Source organism: Pan paniscus, chromosome 2 (assembly GCF_029289425.2).
Source record: "Pan paniscus chromosome 2, NHGRI_mPanPan1-v2.0_pri, whole genome shotgun sequence".
Lineage (NCBI taxonomy): Eukaryota > Metazoa > Chordata > Mammalia > Primates > Hominidae > Pan > Pan paniscus.
In genome coordinates this window covers 120,901,134-120,922,357 of record NC_085926.1, presented here as the reverse complement: position 1 = coordinate 120,922,357, position 21,224 = coordinate 120,901,134, and the positions used below count along the sequence as shown (strand labels likewise).

At 49.5% G+C, this 21,224-nt stretch overlaps 1 protein-coding gene across 9 annotated transcripts in view; it reads left to right on the top strand.

Annotated features, from left to right (window-relative positions):
- SEMA5B (semaphorin 5B) overlaps positions 1–21,224 on the top strand; it is a 119,951-nt gene that overhangs the window by 51,370 nt on the left and 47,357 nt on the right. For 6 of the 9 annotated variants that reach the window (XM_008950503.4, XM_024928393.4, XM_008950502.4 and 3 more), the window contains exon 2: positions 16,034–16,195. The exons of 2 other annotated variants lie outside the window; for them this stretch is intronic. In XM_008950503.4, coding sequence (XP_008948751.1) covers positions 16,072–16,195 — 124 coding nt within the window. In that variant the 5' untranslated portion in view covers positions 16,034–16,071. Of the gene's footprint in view, positions 1–1,344; positions 1,366–16,033; positions 16,196–21,224 lie in introns of those variants that run through there. One more of the 9 variants, XM_034957191.3, reaches the window with a different exon arrangement.

Sequence of the window (21,224 nt, the reverse complement as noted above, 5' to 3'; positions counted from 1 at the left end):
CTAAAGAATTATTTGTCATTTATTTGCAATTCGTTTATTATTCAGCGATCCTGCAACAGCTCTGGACACCTTCCTCCTCCAGCACGGAGTCAGGGATTACTTTCTGTTAACCATATGGCCCTTTACAAAGGGCTTTCTCAAATGTGATCTCATTCAATCCTTGTAAGAGTGGGACAGGAAGGCATAGTAGGCATCCTCCTCCTCCTCCTCATTTCATAGCAGGAGCTGAGCCTAAGAGACTGTCAGTTTCCCACCTGGGATCAGAGAGGCCCTGACTGCACAGTGTAACCATCTGGAGGGCTTTTTTTCTTCTTCAAGACAGAGTCTCACTCTGTCGCCCAGGCTGGAGTACAGTGGCCCGATCTTGGCTCACTGCAACCTCCACCTCCCCGGTTCAAGTGATTCTTGTGCTTCAGCCTCTCGAGTAGCTGGGATTACACGTGCGTGCCACCATGCCTGGCTAATTTTTGTATTTTTAGGAGAGACCGGGTTTCATCATGTTGGCAAGGCTGGTCTCGAACTCCTGACCTCAAGTGATCTGTCCGTCTTGGCCTTCCAAAGTGCTGGAATTACAGGTGTGAGCCACCGCGCCTGGCCCCGGAGGGCTTTTAAATCACTCAGATGTGTTTGTGTGATGTATATGATGTCTGCAACTTACTTTGAAATGCATCAAAAAATAAAATGGATGAGTGCATGGGTAGATAGATGTGTGATAAAGGAAATATAGCAGAATGTTGGTGACAGAATCTAGATGGCGGGTATACAGGTGTTCGCTGTGCAGTCTTTTAGCTGTTTTGTATGTTTGAAAATATTGATAATAAAATGTTGGGAGACAAAAAAACATGGATGCACAGGCCCAACCCCAGATCAATTAAATCAGAATCTCTGCAGGTGAGGCCCAACCAGCTGTATTTTTTCAAAGCTACCCAAGTGGTCTGATCTAACCCATCATTTCTCTCTGTGTACCAAGCATCACCTGTAGGGTACAGGTACCTTACATCAGTGGTTCCCCAACTGAGTGTGCAATAGAGTCTGGAGGGCTGGTTAAAACACAGATTACTGGGCCCTGCCCCCAGACTTTCTGATCTAGTAGGTCTGGGGTGAGGCCTGAGAATTTGCATTTTAAACAAGTTCCCAGGAGGTGCAGATGCTGCTGGTCCTAGGAGCACACTTTGAGAAGCACTTCTTGCATCTGCACAGCCCAACACGGGGTGAGGAAGTGATGAGAGTGTATAAACCACATGCTGCATCTGTCAGCAGAGGAAGCCATTGGCTGCGTGAGGGTCAGAAGGAGCTTCATAGATGAGCTGGCATTTGGGAGAGGACATTCTACAGGGACGGGCAAGCAGAAGCGAAGGGATTGAGGTGGGCAAGTGCATGACATGAAGAGTATCTAGATTTGGGATGTGTTGAGGAGGTTGGATGGAGGGGGAATGGCCAGAGAGGAGGCAGGAGAGGGAGTCTGAGGCAGATGGAGAGGCCTTGCTATGCAGGGTGTTTGGATTTGGTTGTGTAGGCAGTGGGGAGCTGGTGGGGGTTTTAAGCAGCAGAGTAATGTGACCAAATCATTGCTGTAGACTGTGTTCTGGCAGCTTTGTGTAGGATGGATTGGAGAGGAGAGATGAAAGATAGGAAGCGTACTTAGGAGGCTATTGTGAGCGTCTGGAGAGAGAGATGGAAGGTCCGCATAATCACAACACTAATAATGATGATAAAATAGTGGCTGACATTTATTGAGTGTTTTCTAGGTGCCAGACAGTGCTATGTGCTTCCGCAAACATTATCTTTTAATCTTCACAACTGCCCTGTGTGGTTTTACAGTTGAGAGAACTGACTCAGAGAGGCTAAAGGAGCCTGGGCTGGGATCTGAACCCAGGGCTGCACGTTTTGTGGTGTGAGTGCTCAGTGTCGACCCAGGCTGTGCCAAGGCAGGGGGGTGGTGGGGAGGAGAAGTGGGAGAGCAGGTCTCTGCCTTGGTCTCCGCCTCCTCAGGCAGGTATCCGTGTTCCCTGGCTCAGGGTCTCATCGTCCTTCCTTCCCCTGCCAAGGCTGAGGCGCAGCTGGACAGGGGAGCATCCATCACACTCCTTCCCTGCCAGCCAGCAGCGGCAGCTCTCCTGGCAGGCAGGGGATCAGCTGTGCCTCTCCTTACTCCACTACTCCTCACCCCTGGACCCAGGGCCCACCCTCCATCTCTCCTTGTCTGGTGCTGCCCACGTCTGCCTGCAGACCACACCTGTGGGCACTTGACTAAATCTTCTGGTAAGAAAATAACATGGTTTCCCACTCCCTTCCATTTCTCTGCTGTCCTTGTGGACCTGAGCAGAGGACACTTCCAGGCTCCCTCCCCAGAATTCTTGCATTTCAGATGCTCCTCCAACAGGCCTCTACGAAGATAACTCTATTCCAGTTCCATTGTGGAAAAGGAGAGCTGGGGGTGGGGGCCGGGCCTGCAGGGTGAGTCATAGATAAAGTCCTGCAAATAGTAAGCCTGTTAGCTGTTATTCTTATTATAACTGAGCTCTATGAATATGGAACTTAAGGGGCTTGGCACCAATGGCCAGGTTTAAAGAGAGACATTCATTAAGCACTGGAAGGGTTTTGTCAGCCCTTGACCATCTTTCTGTCTCCAAGAAGGGCTTCATTTATACCAGATCAGAAAGAGCTCACTGTGCTTCTCTTAAAGACCCCCCCTCCCCTTCTCTTCCCACCCCCTGGCCCAGGGCTGGAACTCTCTATTCTGCCCACAACCAAGCCCCATGGCCTGCTCAGCTCCTGGACACCATCCACCTGAGAAGTCCTCAGGCACGTGTCCCTGCCTCACTCTCCCCAACCCATATACCCAAACCCAGAAGGACCAGTCAGCTGCCTTGTAGGTGCTCAGGGCTGGGGCAGCAGTGAGGCTGCATCATTTCACCTGCAAATAAGCTTTGAAGGAATGATCTGGATCTCAGGCATGTGCGCAGGCGAGTGTGCACCCACGTACACATTCCTATGTCTGGGGCAGTAGTGGTGGTGGAGTCCCAGGCCTGGCCTTCACTCAGACCTGTCTTTCACCTGTGTGTGTGCAGGAGCGAGGGGGCTCACCTGGCAATGGGAGTAGGGCTGGGAGCAGTTCCCAGAAATGCTTCTGGCCAGGGCTGGACAGTGGGTTTGTACTGGTCCTTGTTCTTTCTCCCAGCCTCCACTCTACATCAGCCAACCACCTGCCGGCTTCTCCCTCCCCGCCTGCAAGCATGTGTCACATGGCGGGAGCAGATGGGGGGTGGTGTGCCCGGGCTCTCTCTCCCCTCAGCCAGCCATTTGCTCTCCAGATGGATCTGGGCACTGACAGGGTGTACATTCGGGGAACGGCAGCCTGCTCCTAGACGGCCCGAGGCTGTGCCCTGCTAAGCTGGAACACGATTATGTTCTGGAAGTTCAGGCATCTGAGCTGGCAGGACCCAGAGTACCAGGTATTGGGCCTGGTGAAGAAGACTCACAGCCCTCCAGAAGGAAATCCTGAAAGGGTTTAAGGAATTTCTCCCTACCTTCTCCTCCCTCTCTGCCCTTCCCCACTCCCATACCTCTGCCCCTCTGTCCTGGGCTCCACACTTGGTGGGTTGCAGATTCCCAGAGTGGGACAGGGAGGCTCCACATTGCCTGCCCTCCTTGGGAATCTACAACCCCCCAAGTTTGCAGCATCATTCAGCTCCAACACAGACCCCAGACACTTTCCCTTCACTGTTTCACTTACTGCACAAACACCATCATAACTGTGATAACATAAACCAAAAGGAACAAAACTCTGTCTATTTCACGACCTTCACAGATGAACTGGCCTCAGTGTTCTTTATTCCCTTCTGGTCTCTGTCGACGTTCCACCCCTCCTCACTCATTTTCTTTTTTCCTCTCTAAAAGAGGAAAGGGAGCAGACTGCGGCACCCTCCACTGCCTGCCAGGCTGGACCCCACTCATCTTGGGGTGGGGGTTTGAGGTTCTGCTTTTGGCTGGTCACATGGCAGAGGCTGAGTTGGACTAGCTTATGTCCTCTAGGTTAGCAGCTCATTGGCTGCCTCTCCTCAGGGCACTAGAGGCCCAGGGCCACTTGGCACCTAGACTAGAAGCTAGGGGTGTAAAGGGAGAGAAGGACATAAACATAGCCTGAACACAGGCTGGAGTCAGGGGCTCAGACTGGGATGATAGTCCATCATTTCTCTTTCCTGCCCCAGTCTCAATACTGCCCACTCCCCAAAGAGAGTATTATGAGTGATTTTTCTGGAGACCTTGGGATCTAATTATGGTTACCTCTTAGATTTCCAAAACAAGGTGTATAGACACTCTGAATGACCTGTCATTAATCTGTAGGGGTTCTCCCACAGTTTCCAGGCTCCCAGCTCCCAGTGGCTGGGGACCTTATCCAGTGTGAGCCATCACAGCTTGACTTGGGGAATAGGGGTGTTTCTGGGAGCCTGGATAGGCTGCGGGGTGGGAAGGCAGACCTGGGCTAACTTCCCACTCTGAGCATTTGGATCTGTAGCTGCTCTCAGGGCCTCTGGCTTCTCATCAGTTAAGTGGGAGCCATGACAAGCCTTCCGCAGACTTCACAGGGAATCTGATGGCATCGTGGTTGTGAAGAGCAGCAAGGACCCATCCACGTGAAGGGGATTTGCATGATTCCTGACACTACCTTTCTGCTGGTCACCTATGCTGCACCCAGCGCAGCATCCCAACAGCTCTTACCGACTCAGGTGGGGGTCTCTCTCCCCAGTGCTGGCCCAGTTACATCTGTGGGATCATCTGGAGCCAGTGGTTAAAGGGCTGGGTAAAGTCAAATAATAGCACAGATAATGCAAAACAGGGTGTGATTCAAGAACAATTTTTAATTTTAATTTTATTTGACTCATATTTCAAGGGTGACTGATCCAGGCTGAGTTTTGCACACACATAACTGGATGAGGGGAGAGATCTGGAGTGTGCCACATGCCAGGGAAAAGGGCTGGCATGCTTTATACATGGGCAGCAGAACCATTTGTGTTACCATGTGGCTTGGAGTTGCACTGATTTAGATACATCTTAAGTCACTGCACACTCTCCATAACATTAGTTCCTGACTCCAAAAAGTCTGTTTCTGCTACTTTCCTGGAAAAGCAGGGGAGACCAGTGTTAGAGAGAGCTTTCACCAACTGTCGGCCTATTCCTTGTCACCACAGACAGTGGAGTAAGAGAGTTTAAGTTGCAGCAAGAGGAAAAGTAAGTCAGGTAGTGGCAGAGCTTCCTACCTGGAGCAGTGAGGGACTCCTCAAAACTCTCCACACTGGAGAAGTGACCCAGCCATGGTGGATCGATCAGCGGATCCATGTGGACAACAAGCGTTTGTTGAGTGCTTGTTCCGCTCTCAGTGCACAAGTATCTCACCTTCACAAGTCTGTGAAGAAGTTGTTATGATTGCTGTTGTTGTTGCTATCATTATTCTCTCTGTTTCAAAGAGAAGGGAGGCAGCGGGGCCCAAGGATGCAGAACACGGTGCCTGTTGCTCCCACTGGAATCATGTCTATTGACGAGTTCAGGAGTGGCTGACATCAGGGCTTGCACCACGGCTTCCCATTCCAAGTCCATGCTCTTCTCACCGTGCCGCACCTGCCTTCCAGAAAGCCTTGGGGAAGGCTCCTTGGGCAGAGGCCCACCAGCACCCATGCAGCAATAAGTGTGTGAACACCTTCCCCACTGGGCATTCAGGAGGAGAGACTCACTTTCATTCATTCAATAGACACAGGCTGAGGATCCAGAGGTAAATAAGACCTTATTCTTGCTGGCTCTTGGCAGACCTGTTAATATCTTTGCTTCATGCCCCATGATGGATTTGGAAAACATTTCCGATCAATTACCTGAAGCAGAATTATCACCTGCCACATCTCCCTTCTCAAGGCTGGCTGCTTTATGAGTGTCTACACTTTCAACCATGAGTGGGCACATTAGTGCCTTTGGCTAAGAGCAAAGATTCCCATAGTCCCTTTGGTTAAGAGCAAAGATTCCTTGCACTTTGTTCCACCATTCAGTCATTCTCTCATTCAACAAATAATTCAGCGTCTCTTATGTGACTGGTGCTGGGTTAGCAGCTAGGGATATAGCACTGAGCAAAACAGACATGGTTCCTGCCACCAGTTTGCAGACATTAACCAGATAATTCTCCCATCCTGCTCTGATGTATTCCCAAGGACTAAGGTGGTTTGTTCAGGAGTGACTTCCTCAGGCCTGGCACTTCCAGGGCACTATGCTGCCCCAGGGTCAGCCCTCCTGTCTCCTGGGAATTATATGCCACTGGGTAGTGCTCCAGGACCAGGTCTTTATTGATCATTCCCTTTGGAAGGAGGCAAAAGACTCTCTCCTCTCCAAGCCTTCTGGCTCTTGATCCAGCCCTTCCTGTGAATTGCCCCTGATGGACAAACTTAGAAGGGTCCCTAAAAGGAAGGCTATTCTGCTCAACCCCCAGAAAGAGGGTATATTTTGCAAAGAAGCCCTGTTTCTCTGGGCAGTTTGATGATTTGGGAAAAGCATGGGCACTGGAGTTAGGCTGATGTAGATTTCCGTCCCAGAATTGTCCTTCCTAGCTGTGCGACCTTGGGCAAGTCATGAACATCTCTGTGCCTTAGATCCTCAGCAGTAAAGTAGGGGCAATAATACCTACCTTGCAGGAAGGCTGTGATGATTAAACGAGATGTTCATGAAATATTTGCCATTTAATAGATGTGTCTCACCCTTTCTTCTGACTTTTAACTTCTAAAGGACACGATTACCTCTTGAGCTGACACCAAAAAAAGGCTTGCAAATACTAAAAGGTAAGGAGGTGGGAAGCTCTCTTATTCTCTAGCTGCTGGGCTATAGCAGTGGTTCCCAAAGTGCGGTCCCTAGACCGTAAGCATCACCTGGGAACTTGCTAGAATTGCAAAATCTTGGGCTCCACCCTAGATTGACTGAATGAGAAACTCTGGAGAAGGGGCCCAACAATCGGTTGTAACAAGCCCTCCAGGCAATTCTGATGCACATTAGTGTGAGAACCACGAGGCTGGAGACTGCAAACCAGTTGTCAGTGGGCCAAATTCTTTCACAGATGTGTTTTGTTTGGCCTCTGTCATCAGCTGGAGCTGAGGAGCAGCTGTCCCTGAGAAGTGATGGTGCCCTCCTGAAGGGGTTCACAGTCCTGGCTCTGCCATTCCATTTTGTGTGACACCAGCTGGCCTCACTTGGCTGCCCACCTGCTGTGGGCACCCATATTTGCAGCCCGGGCTCTAGGTCAGGGGCAAGTGTGGTTTCTGAGCCCTAGAGAAGTAGCAGTTCTGCTTCAGCTGGTCCTGAACATCAGCCAAGAAACAGAGCCACCCAACTCTGCAGGAAATAGGAACAGGGTGGACAGCTTTCTAATTCCTGAAACCAGCAGCCAGGTCCTGCTGGTTGAGCTTCAGTATTTGGCTTGAAGTATTGTGAATTCCCAGCACATAACACACACCCACATTCAACTGTAAGTCCAAAAATACCTTCCACAGCCAAATCGAGATGATTCTTACATTCCCCACTACCTCAGATTATCTGCCTCACTGCTCTCTGCCACCCCCGCTGTTGGCACAAACTAATAAGCAGTGACTTTCCCTGCGTCAGGGAACTTGGGAAAGCAGAAGGGGCCAGTGACTTCAACACCCGCAGCAGTGAGTGGGACACAGAAATATCAATGCAGGTGGGTGCCAGGAAGGCTGGAGTGACCTAGGGGCTGTGATGTCCATGAGGTGGAGCAGAATGGGAGTGGAGCTGGGAGCTCTCATTGGAGACACTGGAATAGAGAATTATGATCAGAGGCCCTGGCAGTAGCAGGCATACTGACCAGGAGAGAGAAAGAAAATGCATCCAGGACCCAGCACGGGATAGGACGCAGGGAGGAAGCTCTGGGCAGTGGGAGAGGAACTGGGCTGGACTCAGCTTTGGATACAGGGAATCAGGAGGAGACCTGGGTGGTATCCCTTCTCTGTGCCCCCACAGCCAGGAGAGAGCACCTTCACCTTCCTTCCTGGGGAATCTGTCTCCAAAGCATCCCTGGAAGGAGGTGGGAAGCAGGCTGACTAAAAGCATGCGCTTTGGCCTCAAAGAGATCTGAGAGCAGATCCGGCTCTGCCACTTCTGGTGTGACTTTGGGCAGGCCACCCAACCTCTCTGAGCCTCAGTTTCCTCATCTGAAAAGAGGCAGTAAAGCTTATTTTATAGCCATATGGTGAGGATAAAATGAGATCACATTTGAAAAATAATTAGCACACTGTCTGTCATAGAAAAAAGAACACGAGAAAGCTTAGATATAATTAAAATTATTCGAGCACAGAACCCATGTATTTTCACCAGAAGTCCTGGTATCTGGGATTTCACAAGTTGGGGATCATTGGTGAGAAAAATTGAGTCAGACGTAAGCATTGTTAAGTGAACAGAAGATGTTAGAATGCTCAAAAGAGGAGATCCCCAAAGAGAGAAAATGACCTGCCCCAAGACTTATGGCCCATAGCCTTTATTAGGACCCTTGATGAATGTTGGCTCATGTGGCAGAAAAGATGTAAGAATGTCCTGACAGTGATGGGTACCAGACTCAGCTGAGGTCACCAAGAGATGTGGCTGGAGTAAAACTACCCTGGACTGAAGGAGGAAGTGTCTTGCCTGGTGCCTGGAGGATGGACAGGATGACCTCAGATGCCCATAGAGACATTATTAACCATAGGAAGATCCAGACTGATCTGATTTCCACGGCCCTTTCATTTCTACTGGAAAGAAATGTATTTCCAGTAGTGTTGGGGCGGGCGTTGGAGTAGGATACATATAGTGCAAACAGCTGCTTCTCCCACCCTTCCAATCTAAGAGGCACAGCACCTTGGGGCTGGATCCCCATCCTATCCCGCTACTAGGTCACCCCCAAGGCGACTGTCCCTCTCTGACTCAGGTTCATTGCCTCTAGGGAGGCAAACCCTGAAAAAAGAGCCTGGGGTTGGGGATTTGCATCCATAAATTTCTGTCTCTTCACCTGTGTAAATGGTCCAGAGGAGAATAAAGCAGACCATAATTATGGCAATTATAATGAGAGAGGAGTGGCATAGATGCAGAAGTATAATCCAAATTAAACTGTGAAGGAGGTAGCTACATCACCTCCCAAGGCCCTTTTTACACTAATACTCTGTGAGTCTCTGAGCCTAAACCATCCTGGGGGCCCAATTCTGATAATGTGGTGACATGAAGACCAATTGATTTTTGGATTTACAGTTTTCTAGGAAAGTGTTGCTGGGCCTTGGAGCGGATCTGCACATTTTCTGGAGAGAAGGTGGTAGCCGGGGAGGTCAGGAGAGCGTGGAACACGTGCTAGCTCTGGTCAAGGCTGCAGTCCTTGGGCGGGCTGAGGGCTGGGCCCGGTGCATGGTCTCTCGTGCACGCAGAGTGAGTGAGAGGGCAGAGCCCTGGGCCAAAAGAGAAGTCTGCAGAGCTTAGTCTTGACACCAGCCTACTTCTTCCCCTACCTCCTTCTCGGTCCTCCTCTGGGAAGGCAGAAAGGGCCTAAGGGCCTATCTCAGGCCAGGTTCCCTGGAAGAAGCAAAGCCTGAGCAGAGATTCTTGAGCAAGTGACTGACCAGGTAGTGTCCTCCAGAAGAACCAGGGTAGAGCACAGGATGAGGCTAAGGCTACATGATCCCACGATCTCACGATCCCACGAGGAGCCCTGGAGCATGAATGGCACCACAGAATCCATTGCACCTGGAGATGTGGGGGCTGGGCTCCCATACTCCTCTGTCAGCTGGTGATTACCTAAGAGCTTTGGAATGGTGGTGAGGGTTGTAGTCTCCAGGAGTCTGCACTGGGTTAAGGGCAGGCCTCTGGAGAAGGTTGCAGGTGTGAACCATTAACAGCCAGTCTGGATGGGTGCACCCACGCACAAATGGGGCAGGCACCAACAGCACCTGCTACTCTTTCTCTCCTAGGAAATGCCACGTTAATTCAACTCGAGAAGATCCTTGCTTACTTCTGAAGATAGTTTAGAAGTCGTGTGGGGGTAGTTAGGAGGAGGAAATCTAAGGTCCTTCACCACCCTAAAATCGACAAGATTACATTCAAAAGTGAATAATTGCTGCGATAATTCTTCCAAGACTTGTCACATTTAAAGGCTTATTATAATAAACATTCTTAAGGCTGGGCACAGTGGCTCACGCCTGTAATCCCAGCACTTTGGGAGGCCGAGTCGGGCAGATCACCTGAGGTCGGGAGTTCAAGATCAGCCTGACCAACATGGAGAAACCCCCGTCTCTACTAAAAATACAAAATTAACCGGATGTGGTGGCGGGCGCCTGCAATCCCAGCTACTCAGGAGGCTGAGGCAGGAGAATCGCTTGAACCCAGGAGGCAGAGGTTGTGTCGAGCCAAGATAGCACCATTGCATTCCAGCCTGGGCCACAAGAGTGAAACTCCATCTCTAATAATAATAATAATAGGCCGGGTGTGGTGGCTCACGCCTGTAATTCCAGCACTTTGGGACGCCGAGGCGGGCAGATCACGAGGTCAGGAGATCGAAACCATCCTGGCTAACATGGTGAAACCCCGTCTCTACTAAAAATGCAAACAAAAAATTAGCTGGGCGCGGTGGCGGGCGCCTGTAGTCCCAGCTACTTGGGAGGCTGAGGCAGGAGAATGGCGTGAACCCAGGAGGCGGAGCTTGCAGTGAGCTGAGATCGCGCCACTGCACTCCAGCCTGGGTGATAGAGCGAGACTCCGTCTCAAAAAAAAAAAAAAAAAAAAATAATAATAATAATAATAAACATTCTTACAATGAATTTCCATGCTGAGTTGGCACTCCCATCACACAAAACTGTTGCTGAGAGTGGTTGTTTCACTTAAGGTGACCCAGCTAGTCAATGTAGTCCATGTCTGATAGTACAATTTCAGGCAGTACTGCAGACTTCTGGGACTATTCTTTTTAGGAGGGGCTCTTCTCTGAGCAACTCTTTAAGTCACAAACCTCTTTGCACCCTCCAAAGCATCAACTTCAAATGAAAACATTTATCAACTGTCTTCAGTGTTCAAGACACTGGTAGGTCCTGGAGGCTGAAAAAGGAAGTGGTATCTGCCTCCCAGGGTTTGCAGTCAAACCAAGAGCCATATTTGGAGCAAATGGGGAGGTTTGATTAAGTGCCAAATAAGAGTGTGGGGGGCATCATGGGAAGTGGGGAGGAGGAGGGAACTTCTAAAGGGGAGAGGTGTTCCAGCATGGCCTTCTGAGAAGGGTCTGGAATCAGAGAGTTTCAAGTTAGCTGCTGGAGGGTCCCTTCCAGCTGGTTGTTGCTGGGCCACCTGTGCCAAGAAGTGGCACATCCAGCCATTCATGTATCCATACAAACCTGTGTCGGCTGAGCTCCCACTGTCTGGCAGACTCTGAGAGGACTCCCTCAGAGCTCCCATCTCATGTAGCCATGGCCCACTCTACTATCTGCTTTCCAGTTCTTAATCCTGGGTCCTGGGCCATCCAGATTGGGAGGCGCTCTGAGCAGCATGTCTGCTCTTCACTTTACCCCACTCTAATTAAATAAGTGGTTACTTACTTATCTCCCTAGAGAGAAGAGGTTTTAGGGTAGGGAGTGTATCACTTAGGAATGCTTTTGGATGCATGTAACAGAAAACACCATCTACAATAACTTTAAACAGAGAGATTCATTTAATCACTTCACAAGAGGTTTCGGAAGTGGCAGCAGCTGCTGGTCTTTGCTCACTGGCTCAACAGCATCAAGGTATTCTGTTGCCCTCTTGGCTTGTCTCTTGTCTTATGGTTAAAACAGGGCTGCTATAGCTCAAGACATCACATTCAAATGCAAGGGAGGAAGGTGGAGAAAGGAAAGGGATTGGTGCCCACTGAGTCTATCTCTTGTAAGGAAGACAAGTCTTCCTAGAGCCTGTAGCAGACTTCTGCTTATTTCTCCTTGGTCAGACCTGGGCACCTGTAACTTCAAAAGAGCCTGAAGAAGCAAGTGTCTCACCTGAGGCTGGGAACATTGCCACTCTGTGCAATGTGGGAGTTTATTATCGAAGACAATGGGGGAATGAATTTCAGGGAGGCAATCATGTTAGCCACAAAGAGAGCTGGGGACTTCCTTGTATAATCTGAGGCACTGAGCTCCTGCCCCCAGCTCCTGCCCAAGAAACTTCTGGACAGTCCCTACCACTGAAACATCAAGCTGCTTCTTCCTAGTCTGTCCTTAGATGAACCTTGAGAACATTATGCTAAGTGAAGTAAGCCAGTCACAAAGCTACCCTACTGTCCTCTTCCCTCCAGCACATGGAATCAAACACCAGCCTCCTCACCCTCCCTCCCTGACTCAGCCAGGAGGCTGTTCTCCTGGTTTCTGCTCAGTTTCACCCACTGTGGAGCCCCTCTGGGAAAGTTAAAGGGAGGGAGAATGAAAGAGGAGGGAGAGTGTTAATTAAACACCAGATGTTTAACTCTGTTAATTAATGGCTCTGTCACCCTGAGTGGCAGCAGCCTTCTCTTCTCTGTCTCCTTCACCCTCACTATTCTCTTTTTCTCTGGAGGGCCTTGAGTTTGAAGCTAAAGAACTCAACATTTGTTCAATGGGGCCTTGAGACCAGCAAAGGGTAAAGGGAGAAAGCTGGCTAGGGCAACCCAGGAAGAGCGGGTTCCCTTGTCCAGGAGGGAGGCATGGACATTTTGGCAGTAGGAATGGAAAGAAGGAACAGTGGGAGAGAGAGACCAAAGCCCAGAGGTCACAGAGAGACATGTTTTGTTTGGTGCACATAGGGATTTCAAAAAATGCAAGTGGTTGCAAGCATTTAAACATGGGAAAATTTTCACATAAATCTAGATGTGCAGATCTTCTTTAAAAATAGGCAGGTCTGGGCCTGTGTCCTCACACAGCAACAGTTAGCTGGTGGAAAGTAGAGCTGCGTAGCTGGTAGCTGTCCTACCCAGAAGAAATGTGTGTCCTCCCATCCTCCTCTGCCCCCACCCCACATACTTGGCTCATATGTCACATGTCACCTGCCATCCCATCTGGGGTTGGGATCCACTGAGGTACAGGTGCCAGGACTCGACAATGGGTTGCCTGTAGGAGAAGACAGAGAGGAGAGCCTGAGAATGTTGAAACGTGAGTCAGGATATTTGGGGAAATTGTAGGACCAATGACAGAAATGAGGAACATGGGAGGAGTAGGTTAAGGGAGAAAAATGGCAAATTTATTTTGGGCAGGCTGCAGTAGTGATGCCTGGATGACATGGAGATGGAGGCAGCCTGGTGGTCTGGAGTCCGGAAGAGAAGGGCTGGCAATCTGCGGAGCTAGTGGGGCAGGGGTGGAAGTGGAAGCCCTGGGGAGAGAGGGAGGGAGGGAGGCTGAGACCACCCAGTATTGGCTACGGTGAGAGAAGAGGGAATTGAGGATAGAAACTTTGAGAACCACACATTTGGGAGAAAGAACCAGAAAGAAAAGTTAGGGCCAACTGAGAGGGTAGAAAGAACCTGGACTGTGTAACAACAGAGAAGTAGAAACAGGGTTCAATATTTTTATGGCACCTTCCTCTATATGATCTGTTTTAATGCCCAAGTGATATTTCCAGAAAGCCAAGGGAGTCAAATGTTCTGCTCCTCCCGATGCCCCGTGTTCTCTGTCTCCCTTCTTATCTGCTACAGCTGGCTCCCCAACGACACACAAAATCAGCCACTTGTATCACAGCTTTTTAACCTCTTTCAGGCCATTTGGATTCTTATATCTATTAACTTTAGAATAAAATCAGCCACTTATATCACAGCTTTTTCTTTTCTTTTTCTTTTTTTCTTTTTTTTTGAGTCAGAGACTCGCTCTGTTTTCCAGGCTGGAGTGCAATGGCACAATCTTGGCTCACTACAACCTCCGCCTCCTGGGTTCAAGTGATTCTCCTGCCTCAGCCTCCCAAGTAGCTGGGAATACAGGTGCAGACCACCACACCTGGTAACTTGTTTGTTAGTAGAGATGGGGTTTCACCATGTTAGTCAGGCTGGTCTCGAACTCCTGATCTCAAGTGATCTGCCCACCTCGGCCTCCCAAAGTGCTGGGATTACAGGCATGAGCCACTGCACTCGGCCAGTTTGGATTCTTATCTCTAATAACTTTAGAGGGAAAGGCTTGGTCTGTAATTGAAAGTTTCATTAGCATCCCAGAAATGACCTGCTAGGTAAGCAATAGCCCCTGGTGCTGTCTGCTCATCTCCTTGAGTGTGTAGGAGGGATGCAGCTTCTGTGACCAACACAGACACACACACGACTCTTTGCCACCCTGAAAAGTCTCTGCTCTCTGTGAGTGGCCAAAAGAATGGGGCTTTGGGGTCAGAGTGCCCTTGGGCCAGATTGGACCTGTAGCCACCCATTGTGACTTTTCCCTCCTCTCTAGCCTCCCTAGTTTATACATGTGTCAAATGAGAGTAAGGGTGGTGTGTGCATTAAATAGGATAATTTTCATGGGGGGTCAGGGGGTTGGGGAAGCTGGGGCAGAGTCTGAGCCCATCACCCCAGTCTGTGGTTCTTTCTGTCTCCCTCTGACACCACCAGCACAGAAAGCAAGGCAGCAGATGTTACTGGTCTCACTTCATTTCCATAGATTTACAAGCATCCCTTTATGTGTTACTGAAAAATTGGGTGTAAATCCTATTTTAAGAACACAGTGGAACTCATTACTTAAAGAACACTTTGGAAAATCCTTTTGGGAAGTGAATAACGATCACCTTGTGTGCCGGTGTTGATGAATTTCTTTTTGTTGTAGTGCAGTTCACCTGGAAGTTCTTCCCGCAATCTCCCCTTTCCATTTTGTGGCCGTCCTCTTTCTCACGGGACAGACCCTGTTCTCCTTTCCTGTGCCTGTCATTTCCACATCTCTGCTCCTCCCTCTCCACCACCCCCCGGGCCTGCATGTCGGGCTTCCCGATGTTCCTCCAGCAGTAGCTCCTTCTTCCCTGAGACCATGTGGCCATGACTGGCTGGGATCCATTTGCTGGCTGCTACTCCTTCTTCAGAAATTCAGTCACAGATGAGTCTCTGGATGCCAGAAATGTGTTTGCCATGTGGGAATGACTGAGCGGGAGTCCCTAGGGTGAGTGTGGCAGGCAGAATAATGGCTCACCAAAGATGTCCATGTCCTAATCCCTAGAACCTGTGAATATGGTGCCTTACGATGCAAAAGGGAATTTGCAGATGTGATTCAGTCAAGGACCTTGAGGTAGGGAGATTATCCTGGATGATCTAGATGGGCCCAATGTAATCACAGGGATCCTTAAAAGTAGAGAACCTTGCCCAGCTGTGGTCCACGGGAGAGGCAACAGTGGAAGAAGGGTTAGAGATTGCAATGTGGCTAGCTTTAACTATGGAATGTGGGCAGCCTCTAGAAACTGAGAAAGGTGAAGAAATGGATTCTCCCCCAGAGCCTCCATTGAGGAATGCAGTCCTGCTAATGCCTTGATTTTAGCTCACTGAGACCCATGTTGGACTTCTAACCTATAGAAGCTTAAGGTAATACATGTGTGTTTGAGGCCTGGTGTGGTGGCTCACGCTTGTAGTCTCTTTGTAGAGAGAGAGGCAGGAAGACACTTTGGGAGGCTGAGGCAGGAAGCTCTCTTGAAGCCAGAAGTTCAAGACCAGCCTGGGCAACATAGTGAGATCATATCTACAAAAAATTTTAAAAATTAGCCAGGTATGGTGGTGCAACCTGTTGTCACAGCTACTTGGGGGGCTGAGGCAGGAGGATCTTTTGAGCCTAGGAGGTCAAGGCTGCAATGAGCTGTGATCATGTTACTGCACTAGAGCCTGGGCAGCAGAGCAAGACCCTGCCTAAAAAAAAAAAAAAAAAAGTTTGTTTCAAGCCATTACTGTGGTGATTTGTTAAAGCAGCACCAAGAAACAAACACAGCAGCAACCATGTGGTCCCTGGGGCATTCTGGCCTATATCTGACCTCATCTCTTTTGCCTGGTTCATCATGTATCCATGACTCACCCAAAATTCTCCCCCTTCAGTGAGTGGTTCCAGCTGGTGCCTGGCCTGTGTCTCTTGGATGCCCTGTGGCTTCACTCCGTCTCCTGTTGCCCACCATCTCGTCCCTGGGCGGCCTGATACTCCAGCCCAACAGCTAAGGTGTGGATGGACAGTAGGGGGCTGGCTTCTCTCACTGGTCAGGGGTAAGTGTGCCCAGGGGAGCGTGGGGGGCTGCAGCAGGTACCAGACTGAGGGGAGAGCAGGGAGAAGACCCCCTCATCTGGGGCATCATCAGCATACCTCCTAGGACCTCAGTCCACTGTATTTGAGCAGCTCTTCCTTTTTAAAAATTGTGGTAACATATATATAACATGAAATTGGCCATTTAACCCTTTTTAAGTCCACGGTTCAGTAGTATCAGGTACACTCACATTGTTATGCAGCCATCACCACCCTCCATCTCCAGAACACTTCGTCTTGCAAAACTGAAACTGTACACCCATTAAACAATAACTCTGGCTTCCTCCCACCTCAGGCAAGCACCATTCTACTTTCTGTCTCCATGGATTTGACTACTCTAGGTACCTCATATAAATGGAATCATGCAGTGTTTATCTTTTCGTGGCTGGCTTACTTCACTTAGCATAATGTCCCCAAGGGCCATCCATGTTGTAGCATGTGTCAGAATTTCCTCCTTTTATAAGGCTGAATAATATTCCATTGTATATATCTTTCACATTTTGTGTATCCATTTATCTGTTGATGGACACTTGGGTTACTTCTGCCTTTTGGCTATTGTAAATAATGCTACTATGAACATGTGTACAAATATTTCTTCGATATCCTACTTCTGGTTCTTGTGGGTATATATCCAGAAGTGGAATTGCTGGATCATATGGTAATTCTATATTTAATTTTTTGAAGAACTGCCAGACTGTTTTACACAGCGGCTGTACCATTTTACATTCCCACCAACTCATTTTAACTATTTTCAAGTATGCGGTTCAGTGGCATTAAGTTCATTCACACCGTCCTGTAAGCATCACCACCATCCATCTCTGTAGGAGCTCTTTGAATTACAGAGAACTAACTCTCTGGATGTGGAGAAACTTACTGGGGGAAGTGAGTAGAAATGGGCCCTCCCCACAAAGATTTATGCTGAGCAACTGAATTGGTGCTGGAAATCCCAAGAAAATCCAGGCCTTTAGTTGGATTTGCTGCCTGTTTTTGAGTTGTGGGCATGTTTTCAAATGCAGTTTTGATTTTATGCAGCAACTGAATATCTGATAGTGAAATGTTTCCACGGAGAGAGCCTGCCCAGGGGGAGGAGGAAAAGGAGGCTGCTCTAATGAATAGATAAGCTTGATTTGCGTCTGGCGACATCCTTAGCATTTAATTTCAGCAATTAAAGTAGGCAAGTCCCCTTTGTTTTCTTTTTCCTTGCAAAAACAATAAAACATTACAGAATGTTTGGTAAATAAGAAACAAAATCCTACTCATGATATTACCTTAGTGAAACCACCACCACCATTTGTAATGCTAATCTGTGCAAGGCATGAACCAAACATGCTATTCACCTTATTTCATTTAAGCCACACTGCTACTCTATGAGGCAGGGCTCTGGTTCTCCCTGATGGCTGCATGCTCTCTGTGCATGCATTTGGTCCATCTTCCTCCACATGCCTGTCTTCTACACAATTGCCCTCACAATGTTCACACTTTGTTTTCCCAAGTGGTGTAAACATTCTTGTTATATTCTTGTTTTCATTCCTTACCGTGTGTTGACTTACTCTGTTTGTAGGAGCAAGACCAGTCTCTATGATCACAAATACAGAAGATTATAGACCATGTTTATGAGATTTTCGCCATCTGCAAACATTCCCTGGAGTGGCTTGGGCTCCACCCACATGGCTATGTCAAATAATGTCATTTTCTAAATGGCTGTGTCCTGTGTGGTGTGCTGGCATTGAGTAAGGGGCAGACTCCTGAGCCCAACTGCCTGGGTTTGAATCCAGCTTTTACCAGTCTGACCTCATGCAAGTTACTTTTAACTGGTCTGTGCCTCAGTTTTCCCATCCACGAAATGGCGACGATTACAATACCCGCCTCACGGGGTTATTGTTTGGATTAAACGGCATAATATAAAGAGCATAGACCACTTCTGGGTACACAATAACATGGTTGTTATTGTTGTTGTCACTGTTACTTAATCCTACTATTACTTAGTCTCTGCCGCGAGCTCCCTGCCCAATCTTGCTGTCTCCTCCCATCCTCAGTTTCTTCATCTATAAAGTACAGTGCTGAACCATGTAATCTGTGTCAGAGCCCTTCTTGTTAAACTTTTGGTCATCACCTTGTTCCTTTTATCTTCCCCATTGCAGCTGGAGGGATGTGGGTGGGACTGCAGGGAGGACTGCCGGAACACTCATGACACACATGCGTGACTTGGAGGTTTCTAGGAATATATGGAGGAGAGAAGAACTCAGCCCAGATTGCAGAAAGCAGAGGCAGGGGATGAAGTTGCCCCTGGGAGAGGGCAAAGGGGTGGGGGTAGGAGAGGCTCCCCATACCCTCCCCCCCCCAGATTTTAGAGCTGAAAAGTGCTAGGAAGGCTTTCCTCCCTCTGCCTTGCCTCTCTGGTCCAAATCTTCCCTCTGGGCCCCAGTCCCCCAGATGGTCTAAAAGGGAAGAAAAGAGGAAAATCCGTATCAAATCTGCTCTATTCAGAGCAATGGGAAGGCATCTGCATCTCAATCTTATCTTTGTGCTGAGTTGGGCTAAGCTTGGCCCCACAAGTGGTGAGTGATATGTGGGTGGGAAGATGCCTTCACCGCCCCCACGGAGAAGCCCACTTGTGGGCCACCATACTCGGTGGCCCTGGGCAGGGGCAGGAGAGGGCTGCCCCCACAATGCTTTCCCTTCCTGCCAAACTACAGACAGTACACATTCTTCCCTGCTCTTGGTTTCCCCTCTATTTCCTCTTCTTTTATTTTCCTTCTCTTTTTCTCCCCCTTTCCCAGGCAGGCAGCCAAGTGGAGACTTTGAATGGAGGCAAGGATGGAGGGGACCTGGGGAAGAGGACTGGCCTGAATCACCTTCCCCAAAGGTCCTCATGGACTGAGCTGGAGGTGGGGACTAAAGGAAGCATCGCCTTCCTTCCCACCCACCCTGGCCCCTGGCTGTCAGGCCTGGGCTGGGGGAAGCTGCCAGGTGGCTGTCATCACTCTGGGCTTGGGGCTCCAGAGTCTGCCCTCTCCATCTGGAACTTCTAGAATTTGTTTCTCTGGAGCCATTCAGGACCCGGGAAAAACTGCCTCCCACAGCCCAAATTCACAAGAGGCTGGTGTGCAGCAGGAAGTCAGCTTAATAATTTATAGCTAGAAAGCACTCTCCCTAGTAAGGAAGCCAACTCAGAAAACCAAATTAAACTGGGAGGGCTGCTTGGAGAGCACGTGGAGCCAGGGCTGTGGAATGCAACGATAGGGCTGGGGCCAGTTTGTCCTCCAGGGAGGATGGTGAGTGTAGCAGCCCAGGGTGTGGGCTTATGCAGCAGACAGTTGCGGATTCAAATCCCAGCTTCACTGGCAGTGGCAGGGGGACCTTGGGCAAGTGCCTCAGCTTCTAGAATGATGCTTATGTGGGCACCTCTTGGCCTTCTTGCAAAGCTGCTGTGAGATCTTGCAGGGAAAGAGCTTACTTAGCACAGTGCCTAGCATGCTGTCAATATGCTCCAGGCATTTGTACTCAAGCCCTCATCTTTTAGGGTCATAAGTTGTCTTTTTCTTCCTGATGACACCCTTTCATGGTTTTTTTCACTAAAAAGAAAAGAAGTGTGAGGTTACCCTGGAGAGGTAACCTGTGCCCGGATCTGACCACATGGACAGTAGAAAGATGTGGTCAGATCCGTGCATGTAACTGTCCCCACCCGTCATGTCCTGTCCTTCCCTTCTCTCCTGAAACAGCACTCTTCAAGAGAGTTCCGCCTTCTACGTGAGGCCTCTTAGACACCCGCCTGACTGCAGCCCGTCACCCGCTTTCCCAGGACGTTTTTTCCCTTTTAGGGCACTCACATCAGCTGCTTCCCGCTGCTCTACCCATGCATCTGTCTTGCTGGACGTTGCAGGAGAGCCGGCCCGATGCATCCTCGTGCTGAATGGAATGGTCCCAGTGCAGCAACTCAGCTGCTACCCACCCCGGGGTGGTCTGGGCAATCCCCCGTCTGAAAACGGGGGAGGGTTCGGTTGTGCAGGGGGCACCTGTTGGGAGACCGGTTTGCGCTCTGTGGGGGAATTCAGCTCTGATACACACTCTCTTAGCCTCTGTCTCCGTCATCCTTCGCCCCTGAGCAGAGGGCACCGGTCGCTGTGTAGCTGCAGGCCTCTTGATTGCTCCGGCCTTGGCTCCTGCCCCCACTTCTCCGCGCTCCTTCACTGTCACTCGCCAATTTCACTCACTCCCCCTGTAACAGCAAACCCTCTTCCTAATCTCTGTGCTGGGAAAATGAGCCCAGGAGAAGTCCCATACAAGGTGGGGAGGCCTCAGGGGGCGTGTGCATGGGCATGCATTCTCTCACACACATGTGCGTGCATTCACACGCCTCCAGGCACCATAAGAGTGACCCCAAACCCAGAACCCACTGGGAACTGGGACAGCAGCGTGAGAGAAGGCAAGAGAAGCTCTGGCCAAAGATTTGGGAAAATGCTTTCTTCACTGCTGAAGATTTCCCAAAATAGCAGGAGTTGGCTGGTGCTGCATCTCCCCTCCCCCACTCCTAGAGCACCCTGCCCTAGCTCCAATGCCAAGCAGGCCCGAGGCAGGGCAAGGCACTGGCCATCTGTGCCCCCTTCCCCATCCAGACCCGGGGCCATGGGTCACTGTCTGTGCTCACTGGAGACATGTCTCCTCTCCTCTTTTAGACTGTAAGCTCCTTGAAGGCAAGGACCATGGTTTTGTCTTGTGAACCTCCCTCCTCCCCGCTTTCTCATCTATACAGGGCCCAGCACATAGTAGGTGTTCAGTAAATGCTCAGTGAAGTATTATATAAATGAATGAACAGATACTTAGGTAACTAGCGGAATATGTTTTACATATACTAGTAAACTAATATTAATGGATTTCATAAAGAGCCTACTCGGTACCAGACTTAGTTCTGGGTGTATCAAAGCAGTCTCTCTAAGCAAGAAGCTATTAACCTTATTTCACAGGTGATGAAACCAAGGTTTGCAACCAGGT